The sequence below is a fragment of the Penicillium vulpinum genome (genome assembly GCF_028829585.1).
Source record: "Penicillium vulpinum strain IBT 29486 chromosome Unknown utg000003l_segment0_segment0, whole genome shotgun sequence".
Taxonomy (NCBI): domain Eukaryota; kingdom Fungi; phylum Ascomycota; class Eurotiomycetes; order Eurotiales; family Aspergillaceae; genus Penicillium; species Penicillium vulpinum.
The window spans coordinates 244,773-259,719 of record NW_026643243.1 but is presented as its reverse complement, the minus strand read 5'-3'; the positions used below and the strand labels follow the sequence as shown (position 1 = coordinate 259,719).

Sequence of the window (14,947 nt, the reverse complement as noted above, 5' to 3'; positions counted from 1 at the left end):
GACCAAGCGATCAACCTAGAAATGCGAGAAAACAGTATGCATTGTGGGCATGGTGCCACGCAAAGTACCCGACATCGGGAAGCAGAGTCTCTTCATGATTCTATGGTCGGTATCATACTCTTTGAGAGTAGTTTTTGTCGTAAATATTAGCCTCATACAACAGTTGAGTATGGTTATTGAGGCAGCCAGGTCGTAAAGCGCGAGGCGGACTTGTAGTTGAAGGTGATAGGACAGTAGCAGATGGAGAGGTCTGCTTCGGTGATGTGATAGTGATGCAGGCGGCAGATCACAGGAAAATGATCGTTGGACAGGTGTGTATCAGCTGCCCTCGTGTCAATGTAAGACTTCCATGGAAGCAGATGGGACAACTAGTATCCATTAGCGCAGTGATGATCACATTGCATGAGGCCATTCATAAAGTTGCGCGATGAACTTCTACGACTTGTTGGGCTGCGAATGCGATATTTGACCCTTGTATGTATTTCAAACGGGTGAAAAGTTGTTCGAATTCCATTTCCGTCTCCTTCACGGGCTTGGAAATTGGTGAGTCGGAGTCAAAGTAAAAAAAATGACCATTGAGCCTCTGGGGTCCATTTCCATGGCAGGCGCATCGTCTTTGAATGGCGCGGCGGGGTTCAGAATATATTTTGGTGAAGAACCAAGGAGAATAAAGAAGTTAAAACTGAATTGGAGCGCATCTATACCACAAAAACACAGATTGAAACGAGGAAAACTGAATTTTGTCGTTTTGTCGCTTTTCAACATTGTTTATCAATGCAAAACCCGTCACGCCCAAGCTCTTATTATAAAAATGACTCAAAACGGACCAACTTATACCATATCACAGTCACCACCGAGTTGATCTGTGTCTAGAGTGCACTCAAAGTGATCACCCACATTGTTGTCGGATTTCACCCTGAGCGTATCCCAGTTGATAGCGGTAGTGGTGCAGTTGCAAATGGTGTGGGTAGCTGTGCTCGAGTGTTCACCACAGCCCTTGGGGAAAGGCCCAGATCCCATCCATATACAGCCTTGAAGATTGTCATCAACAAAATCAGGATGTAATGGGTAATGTACTTGTTGACGGAGGGCTTGGTGTTCTTGATATAGACACGGACAACAGAGGAGAACTGGGCCAAGCTCAGACGTGAGGCTGAGATGAGCCTTGTTAAATAACGGCAGTTGTGAGGTAAACTAACATCTAAGTTAAATTTAAAATCTGGCTAGATCTTCCATACTGCTTATCACTTCTGGTCTGGATTTCGCATTGATCTTCACAAAATTCTAGAATGGCCTGACAAGAAGAATGTTAGCCATAGAGCATTAGATGTTCTGATCTTCGCACAATTCTAGAATAGCCTAGGAAGAATGCTGGCCCTAGGAGATTAAAAAAAAAAAGAGAATGCTATGCCACTATCTTGGGTGACAGTGCCATCTTTTATGGAGTCAGGAATGACCTAGATCTCAGATACTCGGGAGGTGCCTCAGTATCTGGAAAATGGTCACCCCTTCAGGTAAAGAATGTTGGGCTACCAGTGCTGACCAAGATATACCATTTTCGGGTTTCAGTCAGAATGCACGGATGCACGGGAGTAAGAAGGCGTGAGACACGTCGACAAATAGTTGGAGAAGAAGCAACTTTCCACTGCCAAGTACTCCGTATAGGGTGGCTGTCCTATCAAAGATGAAGAATGTACCCAGCCACATTGGACCAATTAGAGGGGATACATAGTGATATTGTATATTTCGGCAGCCCTAACAGCATAGGGGTAAAATTCAGCTAGGAACGGGCCACTACATAGCCGGAATGAAAAGTGGGCCAATCTAGAACATCCCTTTTAATATGTAATTAGGCAGCTACAATATAACTTTTTAAGGTGATCTGCCAGTTTCAAGATTTCTTTTGGGATGTATAAGATGCCAAGATTAAGTACATATATGTACTTCATTTTCACGTGCCAGACGCATAATCATACATACATGTATACTGCAGGGATGTACCTACCTACATCGGCCAAGGCCGAGTATGTACTCCGTGCGCCGCCGTATTCCGTAGTGAATCCCGATTCGAATCCTTCCGAATTAAAGCTTGTCAGCTTATCTAGAATGGAGTCCGGAATCCACCAAAGCTCCTTTTATTTTATATTACATGTGGATTTATTCCAAGGTAATACATACTTATACACATATATTCGATGTTAAGACATCTGGTGTTATATTTATATCAAACCCTAAAGGAATTACACTTTACTTCGCCCCCAAAACCCCACGGGACAAAAAAAACGATCGACAAACCTTCAAAGAACCCACGTTTTTGGTGGCATCTGACAATACCATACCTGTAATGTAAGATTCCCGCATGCGTGATTTTTCTTAGAGCTTTTCACCAAAAGATTTTTCCTTTCTTTTTTCGATTTGGACTATGATTCTCTACCTTTGTTTCCATTCCTCTCTTCTCACCTTCCATCCGTTATGCCCTTGATCATCTCTACGCATAATTGTGGCTCAATGCCACGCGGCTAAGAGTGTCCGTGGTCTCTTCCTGCACGAGTCGAAAACTCTCCGCTCGGTAGCGATCGACGGGACCACATGTATGCCGCGACAAAATCGAGATCTTGAAAAAGAAAAAAGAAAAAAGAAGCGCTAATAATCAATAGGATTGACAAATTTCCCCCATTCCGAGAGCAGCCCTTCTCAACATCCCCTCCGCGGCCAGTGCCAGTGGTCTCCGCTTGGCAACGGTCTGGCCGCAGTCCGTTCAACATGTTCTCGGCCGTTCTTCACCGGGTGACATCCTACAAAGGAAAGATTCCGCTCCTCAATCAACTGCATCTCAATTTCATTTTCCTCCACTATACCTATATCATATCCTGGGCTATCATCGGCTCCATCATCGTTTACCCCGGAGGGAACATCAGCTACATCGATGCCCTCTTTCAATCCGTCGGCGCTGCCACCCAGAGCGGGTTGAACACTGTCGATCTGAATAAACTCTGGCTATATCAGCAAATCGTCCTATACCTGATCACGTGCCTGTGCACGCCGATCTTCATCCACAGCGCCCTGGTGTTTATTCGGTTATACTGGTTCGAGAAGCGATTCCAACATGTTGTCCGAGACGCTCGTGCAATGCGACGGACTCGATCCCGCATGGATACCGTGACCGATGATGGGGACAGCGAGGATATCAATATCAACCGTGCGGAGGCGGGAGTCAGTGGTCGACCTATTACGGTGATACGGGATGATTCAGGGGATGCCCGGGACACTCGGTTGACAGATCCGGTTAGCAAAAACATCAATTCCGGTATCAACACACCAGAAGCCCGGGAGAGCAGTGTCGACTCTAGCTCCGAGGGAACAGACTCGAGTCGCGAACCTCGTTTCGGCCTCGGTAGCTTAAAGGTGCCCACCCATTTGAACCCTGAACACCACATCGCCTTCTTGGAAAAGCAACGGAAAGATAAAGGAGCTCTGCGAATTCCGAGTCCCCGGGAGTATGACCGTGGTGGTGCGCCTGAGGCTTTGGAAATAGATGTGGACCAGGAGGGTGAGCAGGCTCATCAATCCAGTGACCATGATGACCAAGATGACCAAGTAAGCCCCGGTACACACCCCGAGGAGATTGATCAGCTTGGTCCACTTGAAGGGCCACACATCACCATCAACGAGCCGGATTTTTCACGGTCCCGTCCACGCGGTAATACGTTCCCTCGTCTGGAGACTCGCCCCACTGTCCGGGAGACTAAAGATGGGAATGAGACTACCACTCTTGCTCCTGCTGCCACGAGGAATACCTTCAGAGGGTTTTTCCGATCTCTGACACAAGAGCGTGACATTTCCACTCAGCCCTATCTCAGCTGGAATGCCACAGTCGCTCGTAACTCCAACTTCGTTGATTTGACCGAGGAGCAGCGTGATGAGTTGGGTGGTATTGAATACCGTGCACTTAAGACGCTGGCCGTCGTTCTTATCACCTACTATCTTGGTTTCCATCTCATCGGTATGCTCAGCATGATCGGCTGGATTATGAAGAATAACAAATGGGGCGATATCGTCCGGGCTGATGGAGTTGGGCGGCCGTGGTGGGGAATCTTTACCGCTGCGTCCGCCTTCAACGATTTGGGTTTCACCTTGACACCTGACTCGATGTACTCCTTCCAAAGGGCTATTTTTCCTTTGCTGATGCTAGCATTTTTAATCATCATTGGCAATACTGCCTTCCCATGTATGCTTCGTCTAATGATTTGGGTTCTGTCGAAGTTGACTCGTCAGGGGACTGCGCTATGGGAAGAACTGAAGTTTCTTCTGGATCATCCCCGTCGATGTTTCACTCTGTTATTCCCTCGCAATGCCACTTGGTGGCTTTTTGCGATTCTTGTCGCATTGAATGGCATTGATATGATCTTCTTTGTCATCCTGGATGTGAGTTATTTTGGTTTTCTGTCTTCTACGCGACTTTCTCTGACCATGATTTTGTAGCTGAACGATTCTGCTGTCACTGCACTACCGCCCGGGATTCGAGTTGTGGACGGCTTCTTCCAAGCTGCTGCGACACGAACAGCCGGGTTTGGAATCATCAGTCTTTCGGATCTTCACCCCGCCATCCAGGTTTCGTATTTGATTATGATGTATATCTCTGTCTTTCCCATCGCTATCTCCATGCGTCGAACCAATGTCTACGAAGAGAAGAGTTTGGGTATTTACGATTCCGCAGAAGAGGAAGACGACGAAGACTCAAATGCCCCCACCTACATCGGAGCTCACTTGCGACGCCAGCTGAGTTTCGATTTGTGGTATGTCTTTTTGGGTCTGTTTATAATTGCCATTGCGGAAGGAACAAGATTGCAGGATCCAGCCGACTATTCCTTCCAGCTGTTCACTGTTTTGTTTGAAGTTGTCTCAGCATACGGCACTGTGGGTCTCTCGTTTGGATACACAAACAGCAACACCTCCTTCTCGGGGCAGTTCAATGTAGTCTCCAAGTTGGTGATCATTGCCATGCAACTCCGCGGTCGGCACCGTGGCTTGCCTTACGCGCTTGACCGTGCCGTCCTTCTCCCCTCGGACGCCCTCAATCGACACGAGGCCGAAGAGGGGGAGCGCCGCATGCGCCGCCGCACATCCAACCTTAGTGGTGGTGGGTCTTTCGTCCAATCGCAATCGCGTACCTTATCTCAGGCAAGGAACGATGCTGGTCTGTCTTCGGGTATGGAAACCCACGACTGGCAGACCCAGCCTGCTCCGAATGGAGACTCTTTGGTGCACCGTTCCTCGACTATCCGATCTAATCGGTAGAAAATGGGTGGAATCTTTTGATATTTTTTTATACATAGAGGCTTACGGCTTACGTTCTATATACATGCCCTGGCGGTTCAGTTTTAATTGTATTGCACATAATTACGGAAATATTGCCTTTTCTTCCCACGTCCCACTCCCATTGATTTAGTAAAATACGTCAAGCTCGAGGGTTGTGGTGCCACATTCCTTACCTGTTTGCAGGGACAAATCTTACCCTTTTAACCAATACAACCGTTTTGTATAACCTTGCTTTGATTGTAAAATGGAATTCCGTTCAAGCAGGGACAAGCAGATATTGATTGATATGTTTGTACCTTGCATGGTACCTAGTACTAGTCGATATAAGACGATGAAATAGACTACTAGTCTCCTAGCTATTTATAGTAAGATGATCCGTGGGTCCGCAAACGGGAAGGATCAGCGCTTGTCCATTCTAGGACAAAGTAGATGGTCCATGACGACAAACTCGATAACTGTTCTTGACATCGGAAACATTACAAGGTTACAAGGTTATGTACACTCTACGTAGAGTAGAGTTCATCCCCAAGTCCAACAACATGCTATATCCTTCATCTCAATATCTCAAATATATCAACTATCACCATGGACAACCGACAACTACCATATCTAGATCGTTACAGGAGGGCGAACACGACTGTCTCCACTATCGAAACTAAATCTCCATTCGCAACCAGCCAACCAGAAGGAGAGACAGACAGCCCATCCCAAGCTCCCTGGTATAACCCACGAGGCTGGTCGCTGCGCAAGAAACTCATCGCCAGCGTAACCGCGATACTAGTCATATTAGCCATTTTGACTGCAGTCCTAGTCCCAGTCGAAATAACCCAAAACCAATACCCAAACTACACACCTTTGAACTACACCATCGCGGACACCTATGCCGGCCCGACTTTCTTCGAACAATTCACCTATTTCACAGACGAAGACCCGACAAAGGGTTTCGTCGTCTACGTCAACAAATCAACTGCAAGACATCTGAACCTAACCTATGCAACTGAGTCCTCGGCAATCCTGCGCGTCGACGCATCAACCCCAAACGCCCGTTCCGGTCGAAATTCCGTTCGCATTGAATCGACAAATACATATGATTCAGGCCTTTTCATCTTCGATATTATTCATACTCCCTTCGGCTGCGCGACATGGCCCGCTCTGTGGTTAACCGATGGTTATAACTGGCCGGTGAATGGCGAGATCGATGTCCTTGAGACTACCAATATTGGAAGCCACGGAAATGAAGTCACCATTCATACTACAAAGGGGTGTAAGATGGATGTCAAGCGCAAACAGACCGGTCAGGCTATCTTCAAGAATTGCGATAATGTCACGAACGGGAATTCAGGCTGTGGTGTCATCGGTGATGAGAATACTTACGGAGAGGCAATGAATAACCGTGGCGGTGGTATTTATGCTCTTGAACTCCGTGACGCTGGTATTAGGGCTTGGTTCTTCCCGAGTGGAAATATCCCTGCTGATATTACAGCGGGGAATCCTGATCCGAGTAGCTGGGGGATTGCGCTGGCGGATTTCCCGAGTACCAATTGTGATATTGCGTCGCATTTCAAGAATCTCAGTATCATTGTCAATATCGATCTCTGTGGGGAGCTTGCTGCTCAGACGCAGTATTATGATACTTTGTATCATTGTCCGGCGACTTGTTCGAACTTTGTTGCTAGCAGTCCTGGCAGTTTTGTTGATGCTTATTGGGAGTTTAAGAGTTTCAAGGTTTATCGTGCTTCTTGAGCTTGAGGAAATTGTTTGGTGGTTGGTTTTTGTCCTTCTTTGCTATTTGCTTGGTGATATGATTGGATTGATCTGGAGCAAGAGGGATTTTTCTCGTTCCAGCGTGTAACCATTTCTAGTCGTTTGATAGGCCCTTGCTGAAGGAGTTTCGTGTTGGGATTTACTTGTGGGAAGTCAATGTAATGTATACTTCGCTTAAGCTATGGGGTTGGCTGCCCTTGGTGGCGTACTAGAGGATAAATTTGACATATCTTTCCTTTCATGATGTTTGTATTTCTCTTCTGATTGGCGGTACGGCATTGTACGGGCAAATCGCGGCAAAACCAAGCGACAATCGAGTTCTGGGGCTAGATCCACGATGGAGTACATGCAGGTATATGTATTTGAATATCAGGTCGTTTCAATCTTTTGGGAGACATCTACAGGACTTTTCGTTAGCAAGAACTCAACTATTGTTCAAGTAAAACTCACTTTGCAACTCATGCTTTCGGATCGTCGCTCTCCTCACTGTAACGCTCTTCGTCATTCGCTTCGTACTCCCTATCGTCAATATCGCCCCACCAGCCCTCTCCAGAGACTTCGATAGTATCATCAATGCGATGCATCAATGTTCCATAGAAGTGAATAGCACCTCCTTGCCACCAGAAATTAGCGTGAACAGGGCCAACGAATGCCTTAAACTCTTGGCAGTGTGGTTTATCCTCAGCGAGATCGAAGTACTCCACGTGCGCATTGTTGACAATGAGATTTAGATCCGTGCTGATAGTGCCGGAGAAATAGTGTCTTTCTCCATCACTGGTTTGGATCAGGGCACGTATCCTCCCCTCGTCACAGGTGAGACTGCCTGGACATTTATGCGCCTCGCGCGGTTGGCTACCAGCTCCTTGGATCATCGTCGTGGAAAATTGTGCGGTAGTGCGTAAAATCAATATGGCCTCCGAGGAAGTTGCTCAGTTCAATAGTTATTTTATGCGTTGAAAGGTGAAGCGGGTTAATTAGATGGATAGTTCTCGGCGCGGCGATTTCACAGCAAGTCAGATGGTCTGATAACCCCTTCTTAAAGTCTTCGCTAGAAAAGGTGAGAGATATTAGAAGACTCCTAGATCGCAGTGAGATATTAGTTTAGAAATAATGCCGAAAGAAATATGAAGGATAGATATTCAATTTCACTTGATTGCTAAATAAACATGGAATGGGTATCTCTAACGAAGATGAATCGCTCACCAAGCCCAATCGGCTATCAATAATTCATCTCCAGATCAAAATACACGGAATGCGTCAAAACTAACAATATTGGAATCAACCTCACAGTGTCGCAGTGTGGGGAGCCGTGGCCCGAATGAAAGAAACCCTAGGTATACCAAAACAAACCCCCGCGCAATAAAACAATCATCATAATCGTAACAACGAAGCTAAGAAAGAAAACCAAAGCAAGACAAAACTATAACTGTCGGAGGAGACTGCCATCTACAAAGGGGTTCTCCGGGGACACATCCAACAACGGTCGTGTGGCATTGCGGTCACCCGTTGCAACACCATGTCCGGTACGCGGATTCCGATGACTAGCCGTGCTGGTAGAATGTGCCAGCAGGCTGTTTGGGGTGAAGTCGGTGGCGGGCAGCGCAGGGCTTCCTTCAGCAGAACTTGGGGTCGCGTACTTATTTGAGTGATGGCGCACGCTGCGGGTGGTATTTTGCCGCTGAGGTATGGGGTCTGTGGCCGGCCGTCGCCACGAAGTCGATGGTGGGATAGAGATTCCTCCTGGAGTCTGATCTGGGCCAGTGGCGCCATCAATCAATTGCATGCCTGGTTGGACTTTGACGCCGTGGCCCTTTCCTTTGCGGCTATGCTGTGGTGGCTCGGCATAGACTGGAGTGAGATCAACCAGAGGCTTCTGGCTGACAGATAGAGTTCGACTGAAAAGGGATGGATCGGGAGCACGAGTCATTGTGTTGGTTCGACTATTGGGATTTGAATCATAGGCGGGGTTGTGCATGGATCCCCCGCCCATAAAGCCACCGCCTGAAAAGGGTTCCTGCTTAACTCTCCTATCGCGATCATCCCGTTCCCGCATAGCGGTTTGTCGTTGGGTGTAAGTTCGGCCTAGGAGTCCGGATGGTGAAAAAGTAGAAGTTTCTACTTCTTCAGGAGAGATGCCCGAGATTAATGCATGCTTATCAGTGAAAGGTCCGTCCATATCGGTATCGAGTGTCAGGGGCTGGGGATATGAAGCTGGAGGAGACCCATGTCCACGAAGGGTCTTCTTCCGGGTAAACAAGCCCTTGGAGCTCGTCGGCCTTTGCTGATCAGAGCTTTCACGCTTCGGAGATTCGGTCGACGTCTCCCGTTTCAGAAGTGGGACTTCGTTGTGCACACCTCTCGGCTGACGGGTTGATTTCTTCGTCCCAGCGCGCTTCGGAAGTGTTTCGGTCTCTGAATTCTGACCTGCTCCCTTCTTGTTGATAAGATACCAACTTCTCCACTTCTGTACTGCTTGGTACCATGTGTCTGCAATAGACTTGTCGCTGGTCGAGAAAAAGTGCAAGAAGTTTTCGGTGGACAGAAACATGGACGACTTCTGCTGGCTCTTAATTGCGAAGCACAACTTTTTAGGCGGCTTGATATCCTTGTTTAGCGCTCGAGCGCTGGGAAAGTAGATGTCATAGTCCGATATATGGCAGATATTGGTCTGCTCTTTAGCGCTCTCTTTTTTTGAGATTGTCACTTGTCCATCAGCACGCAAGGTGACATATCGCTTATCCCACTTGCGACGACGCTGGGAATGGTAAATATGGACAGTCACTGGGGATGGTTGCCCGCTGGGGGCATGCCCAGCCTCGAGCTGGGTTAGGGCTTCCACGCTGGAGGGGGAATAACGATGAACTGATTTTCCGCATCGTGTGACCAGGAGTTCATGACTTCCCGGACATGCTCGTAGCGGCGGAGAGGACGCTCTAGGCCAACTTGAGAGTAAGACTCCATGAGAATGAATTTCTCTGCATTAATGTCCCGAGATAAGTGTTTGGTGGCATCCAGCAATATATCCCGGACCTGGGTTGTCGGAGTGACAGTGAGATCCGCAGTGACATCTCCATATTTGACAAGGGCGCGTCGCTCTCCAGCGTTGACAGCACTGACAGGAGCGTCCAGTCCTGGAACCATTCCGGTTCCGCCCACCCCAATGTATTTGGGCAGAGACTCGGTTTTCTTGACATGGTCCTTAGATCTTGAAAGTTTGACTTTCTGAAAGAAAGTCAAGCGATTCCCATCATTTCCTGAATGCGAACTGCGCGGGGCATGTTCCGAGGCAGGTTGCGATCGGGGTTGTTGCGGGACCTGCTTTGACGAGGCAGATGCGGACACCTGAGGCTGCCGAATGCTTTGCGCCGAGTTATCCCCTCCAGTCAATTGTTCCATGGCACCTTGTCGGTGCACCTCGCGCATGTACGATCCCTTTTCATTTTGTGTTGCCAAAGGGCGATTGATTGTGGCCCGCTCAATTTCTCGTAACTCACCCCTTTGCTCCGGCTGAGTTCGCGCATGGCCCGGGATTATGGGAAGGGGAGGTGCGCTATTTCCATTTGACGATGGCCGATTGCGACGATATCGAGACCTGCTCCTCGCGAGCGAAGGGTTCTGTTCGACGCTTTTCACAGGCGCAGGCGCGGGCATTTCGACATCGGTTGTCATACCTTGCGCACGATATCGAGAAAAATTTTGAGACACGGACTGCACCGTTGTCATACTGTTCTCAATCACGAAGTTTTCTTTCGATTCACCCCCGAAGGGCGGAGGCGCGAGCGTTTCAGAATCTAAGGTTCTATCGCCAGGATAAGATTAGCGCTGCCTTCGTACCAAACGGCAATTTCCCGTAATTTCCAAACCAGTACTCCGTACTGCGGCGAGGTGGAAAACACACAAATGTGGGAAACAGGCACAATGGGAATGGAAACAGAATACCACCTAGTCCTCACGATCAAACCGGCGTGTTTTCAATCGACCATTCGCACCTCGTCGGGGGCAAAAAGTGACCCGCACCGATCGTCAATTGGACCGGGCTAGGCTTGGGCTGCATAGGGATCGCTTTCTTGGATAGATCATATGTCGATTGAACTCACCGAAGTACTTGGCACACAAAGGGATCATCGAGTATGAGTTGGAGAAGGGAAAAAAAACAATTGGAACAATTGGAACATATGCCCAGATTCGTGGGGGCTAACATTTCCGGATCTGCCGCCGCGCTGCATGCGGTTTGACGCGACTGACGCCCTGCGAGTATATATACGGGGAGTACGGAGTACTCCGTACAAATTCGACCTGATAGTATATATGATCGACAGGTACTATTTGTACTATTGCCACTATTAGATTGTTCAATGCACAATGTGACACTATTATTGGGTGATCCAGGGGCCCACAAGCCGATCACATACTACAACATACAACATACAAAGTAGCCTTGATCTCAAATACTCTTCTTTTTGATTTTCAATCGGACCCTAGTCCTTCTATATTTGAATCATTCTTACACCATGAATGGGCTCAGGTTGAACTTATTTCCTATAAGCACCCAGTTCCCGGCGCCTGTGAGTTGTCAGCATAGTCCTACAAACAAGGTATCCAGGTACACCGCATGAAGAGAACTTACCACCACGCAATGAAATCCACTGTTCGCACATCAATCCCAAGCTCAGTCAGTGCCTTGGTAGAGAGATGTGTATCATAAGGCCGTGTGACACCCGCATTAGGATCATTGCCCTGCTTGTTGGCGATCATTCCGGGGATGGCGACACCCAACACCTGAGCCAACTTCTGGCAAATCTGATACTTGGTCATACGGTCCTCGGATGAGAATTGCAGGATACGAGGGAAGTCCTTGCGCTTCTCCTTCTCGCGCAGATACTTGATGACAATGTCCCGACACACGCGCGCAACGTCCTCAGTGTTGGTTGGGTACCGCATGGCCCAGTCATCCATCTTCACGCCGGCGTTTTCATCCGTGGCCTTCTTAACTGCGTCGACTAGAGTGTTGATTGCGCTCTCCGAGTTCTCCTTGGCATTACCGTACAGTACCGGCACGCGCAGCACTACGCCCATGCCCGAGCCACTGGTTTCTTCTAGTACGGCTAGCTCGCCATCACGCTTCAGTTGCCCGTACAGATTAGGTGGGTTGGTCTTGGAATCGGTTTCGTAAGGTGCTTCGCCTTCTGTACCGGGGAAGACGTAGTCGGTCGAGATGTAGACGAGGAAAGCGCCGCGAGAGTGGCATTCTCTGGCCAATGTGCGAGTTGCATCAACATTGACCTTGCGGGCTTGATCTGGATTCTTCTCACAAAGGTCTGGGGACTTGTTTGCGGCGCCTGTGAGCTGTCAGTTTATGACAGAGTGATCAAGTCAGCTAATTAGCTTACAATGGATAACAATCTGAGGCCTATTGTCCGAAGCTGATTAATATCTATAATTAACTTTTAGATTCAAATACATACTTGACTTCATCGAAGAGCATCCGAATGTCTTCCTCCTTCTCCAAGTCTGCCTTCAAGATAGTAGGCGGGGCAGTACGGGAGAATCCCTGGCCAACAACTAACACGCCCGAGTGCTGGAAAGTGTTAAAAACAGCACGGCCAAGGAAGCCACTGGCGCCAGTAACAAGAACTGTAGATGTCATTTTTCGCTGTGGTTGTAGTTTGAGGGAAAAGAGGGAGTCTTTTTTTTTTTTGGAAGATGCCCGCGGGGAGCCACTGTGACGTAACTGACTTCTCCCAGCCCTGGAGGTGTGGATATAGTACGGAGTAGTTAATATATACAATTGACCAAGTTCATCTATTATACCCATAGGAATTGAACTAATTCCACTCGTAGAAATCTTCCATTTCTGTGTTCTATGCATGACGTTAGCATACACGTCTTATGGTATCAAGGTCAGCCTGCACTTGAAAGGTCGAGTGGCGTAACAAGGTACAGAATATATATGCATAAATTTGATCCCTATACTAAATACATATCAGTTTAACCTACAAACAATATAACCTGTTTTTTTAAAGATCCTGCAAGCGTTGAACATCGAACGCCGAAAATCCCCGAGATCGAATCAAAATTGGCCGGGACCTGGCTCTCTCGGAGGCAGATCGGAGCATAGGAGTATCTCCACTTTGACATTCCAAAAATTGTTCTTTTAATTCCCCAGCCATGTCCAGTGCCAGGAATATCACAGCTGCTTTGCGGCGAGCCCGAGTGCCTCGCCCTCGTCTTGCCATTCGTCCTGTCCAATCCATCACACCTTTGACTGTGCGCGCCTTCAGCGTCAGTTCTACTCGCAACTCCAATTCCCGTCAGATCAAGTTCACCAGCGACGCCTACCCCAACCTCAAGCGCAACCCTAACTTTGCCGAGATCTCCGCCGATGATGTCGCACACTTCAAGGAAATTCTGGGCTCCGAGTCGGCCGTGATCGATGGCGTGACCACCGACGCGACGGACGATATCGAACCCTTCAACAGCGACTGGATGCGCAAGTACCGTGGCCACACCCGGCTCGTTCTGAAGCCCCAGAATGCACAGGAGGTCAGCAAGGTGCTGGAATACTGCAATGAGCGCAAGTTGGCTGTCGTGCCCCAGGGTGGAAACACTGGTCTTGTCGGTGGCTCGGTCCCGGTCTTCGATGAGATCGTCATCAACACCTCGCGCATGAATCAGATCCGCTCTTTCGATGCTGCCTCCGGTGTGCTGGTCGCTGATGCTGGTGTTATTCTTGAGGCTGCTGATCAGTATCTCGCCGAGCAGGAGCACCTCTTCCCTCTGGACCTGGGTGCCAAGGGTTCCTGCCACATCGGAGGAAATGTCTCCACCAATGCTGGTGGCCTGCGTCTTCTCCGTTACGGTAGTCTGCACGGTAGTGTGCTCGGCCTCGAGGCGGTCCTGCCGGACGGGACTATCGTGGACGCACTGTCGACTCTACGCAAGAACAACACTGGCTACGATATCAAGCAGCTGTTCATCGGCTCCGAGGGTACCATTGGCATTGTGACAGCTGTGGCTATCCAGTGTCCCCCGCGCCCCAAGGCAGTTAACGTCGCTTACTTCGGTCTTGAGAGCTTCGAGCAGGTCCAACAGGCCTACCTCGCTGCCAAGGGCCAGCTCTCGGAGATTCTCTCTGCCTTCGAGCTGATGGACGGTCGCAGTCAGAAATTGGTCATTGAATCTACGGGCAACAAGCACCCTCTTGAGGGTGAGTATCCCTTCTACTGTCTGGTGGAGACCAGCGGTTCCAACGCCGAGCATGACATGGCGAAGCTGGAATCATTCTTGGAGAGCGTGATGGGCGATGGCATTGTCGCCGACGGTGTACTAGCCCAGGATGAGACCCAGTTCCAGGCCCTGTGGCGCTGGCGTGAGGGTATCACGGAGTCCTTGAGCCACTTAGGTGGCACCTACAAGTACGATGTGTCGATCCCATTGTCGGATTTATACCTGCTTGTCGAGGACTGCAAGGCCCGCCTCACGGAGAAGGGTCTGGTTGGTGACGATGACTCTTTCCCTGTACGTGCTGTTGTTGGTTACGGTCACATGGGTGACTCCAACCTGCACTTGAATGTTGCCGTGCGACAATACAGCAAGGAAGTGGAGAAGGCGATCGAGCCATGGGTGTATGAGTGGATTCAGAAGCGCCAGGGCAGTATCAGTGCTGAGCATGGGCTTGGCGTTGCTAAGCGCGAGTTCATTGGTTACAGCCAGAATGAGACAATGGTGAAGCTGATGAAGCAGCTGAAGAACCTCTATGACCCGGTAAGTGGAGTATCGTTGTTATATGTGTTCAATGGCTAACTTTATTAGAACGGGATCATGAACCCATACAAGTACATTTAGAGCTAGTTGTGTACCTGTA

At 48.8% G+C, this 14,947-nt stretch overlaps 6 protein-coding genes across 6 annotated transcripts; 3 read left to right on the top strand and 3 right to left on the bottom strand.

Moving 5' to 3' along the window:
- Positions 1-2,763: 2,763 nt before the first annotated feature.
- On the top strand, positions 2,764-5,298 carry N7479_005205 (potassium ion transporter; the record flags this gene model as incomplete). Its single annotated transcript, XM_057252902.1, has 2 exons — positions 2,764-4,425; positions 4,483-5,298. 2 exons carry the CDS (start codon positions 2,764-2,766, stop codon positions 5,296-5,298), a joined length of 2,478 nt encoding a protein of 825 aa, XP_057106764.1.
- Positions 5,299-5,904: 606 nt separating this feature from the next.
- On the top strand, positions 5,905-7,062 carry N7479_005204 (glycoside hydrolase family 16 protein; the record flags this gene model as incomplete). Its single annotated transcript, XM_057252901.1, has 1 exon — positions 5,905-7,062. One exon carries the CDS (start codon positions 5,905-5,907, stop codon positions 7,060-7,062), a length of 1,158 nt encoding a protein of 385 aa, XP_057106763.1.
- Positions 7,063-7,541: 479 nt separating this feature from the next.
- Positions 7,542-7,955, bottom strand: N7479_005203 (uncharacterized protein; the record flags this gene model as incomplete). The annotated part of the gene is made up of 1 exon (XM_057252900.1): positions 7,542-7,955. The coding sequence occupies one exon, from the start codon at positions 7,953-7,955 to the stop codon at positions 7,542-7,544; it is 414 nt and encodes a 137-aa protein (XP_057106762.1).
- A 548-nt stretch (positions 7,956-8,503) lies between these two features.
- N7479_005202 (uncharacterized protein) lies at positions 8,504-10,806 on the bottom strand (the record flags this gene model as incomplete). The annotated part of the gene is made up of 2 exons (XM_057252899.1): positions 8,504-9,904; positions 9,940-10,806. 2 exons carry the CDS (start codon positions 10,804-10,806, stop codon positions 8,504-8,506), a joined length of 2,268 nt encoding a protein of 755 aa, XP_057106761.1.
- An 809-nt stretch (positions 10,807-11,615) lies between these two features.
- N7479_005201 (dTDP-4-dehydrorhamnose reductase family protein) lies at positions 11,616-12,730 on the bottom strand (the record flags this gene model as incomplete). The annotated part of the gene is made up of 4 exons (XM_057252898.1): positions 11,616-11,646; positions 11,711-12,422; positions 12,474-12,493; positions 12,549-12,730. The coding sequence occupies 4 exons, from the start codon at positions 12,728-12,730 to the stop codon at positions 11,616-11,618; spliced, it is 945 nt and encodes a 314-aa protein (XP_057106760.1).
- A 521-nt stretch (positions 12,731-13,251) lies between these two features.
- N7479_005200 (FAD-binding oxidoreductase) lies at positions 13,252-14,928 on the top strand (the record flags this gene model as incomplete). The annotated part of the gene is made up of 2 exons (XM_057252897.1): positions 13,252-14,847; positions 14,896-14,928. 2 exons carry the CDS (start codon positions 13,252-13,254, stop codon positions 14,926-14,928), a joined length of 1,629 nt encoding a protein of 542 aa, XP_057106759.1.
- Between the last annotated feature and the right edge of the window lie 19 nt (positions 14,929-14,947).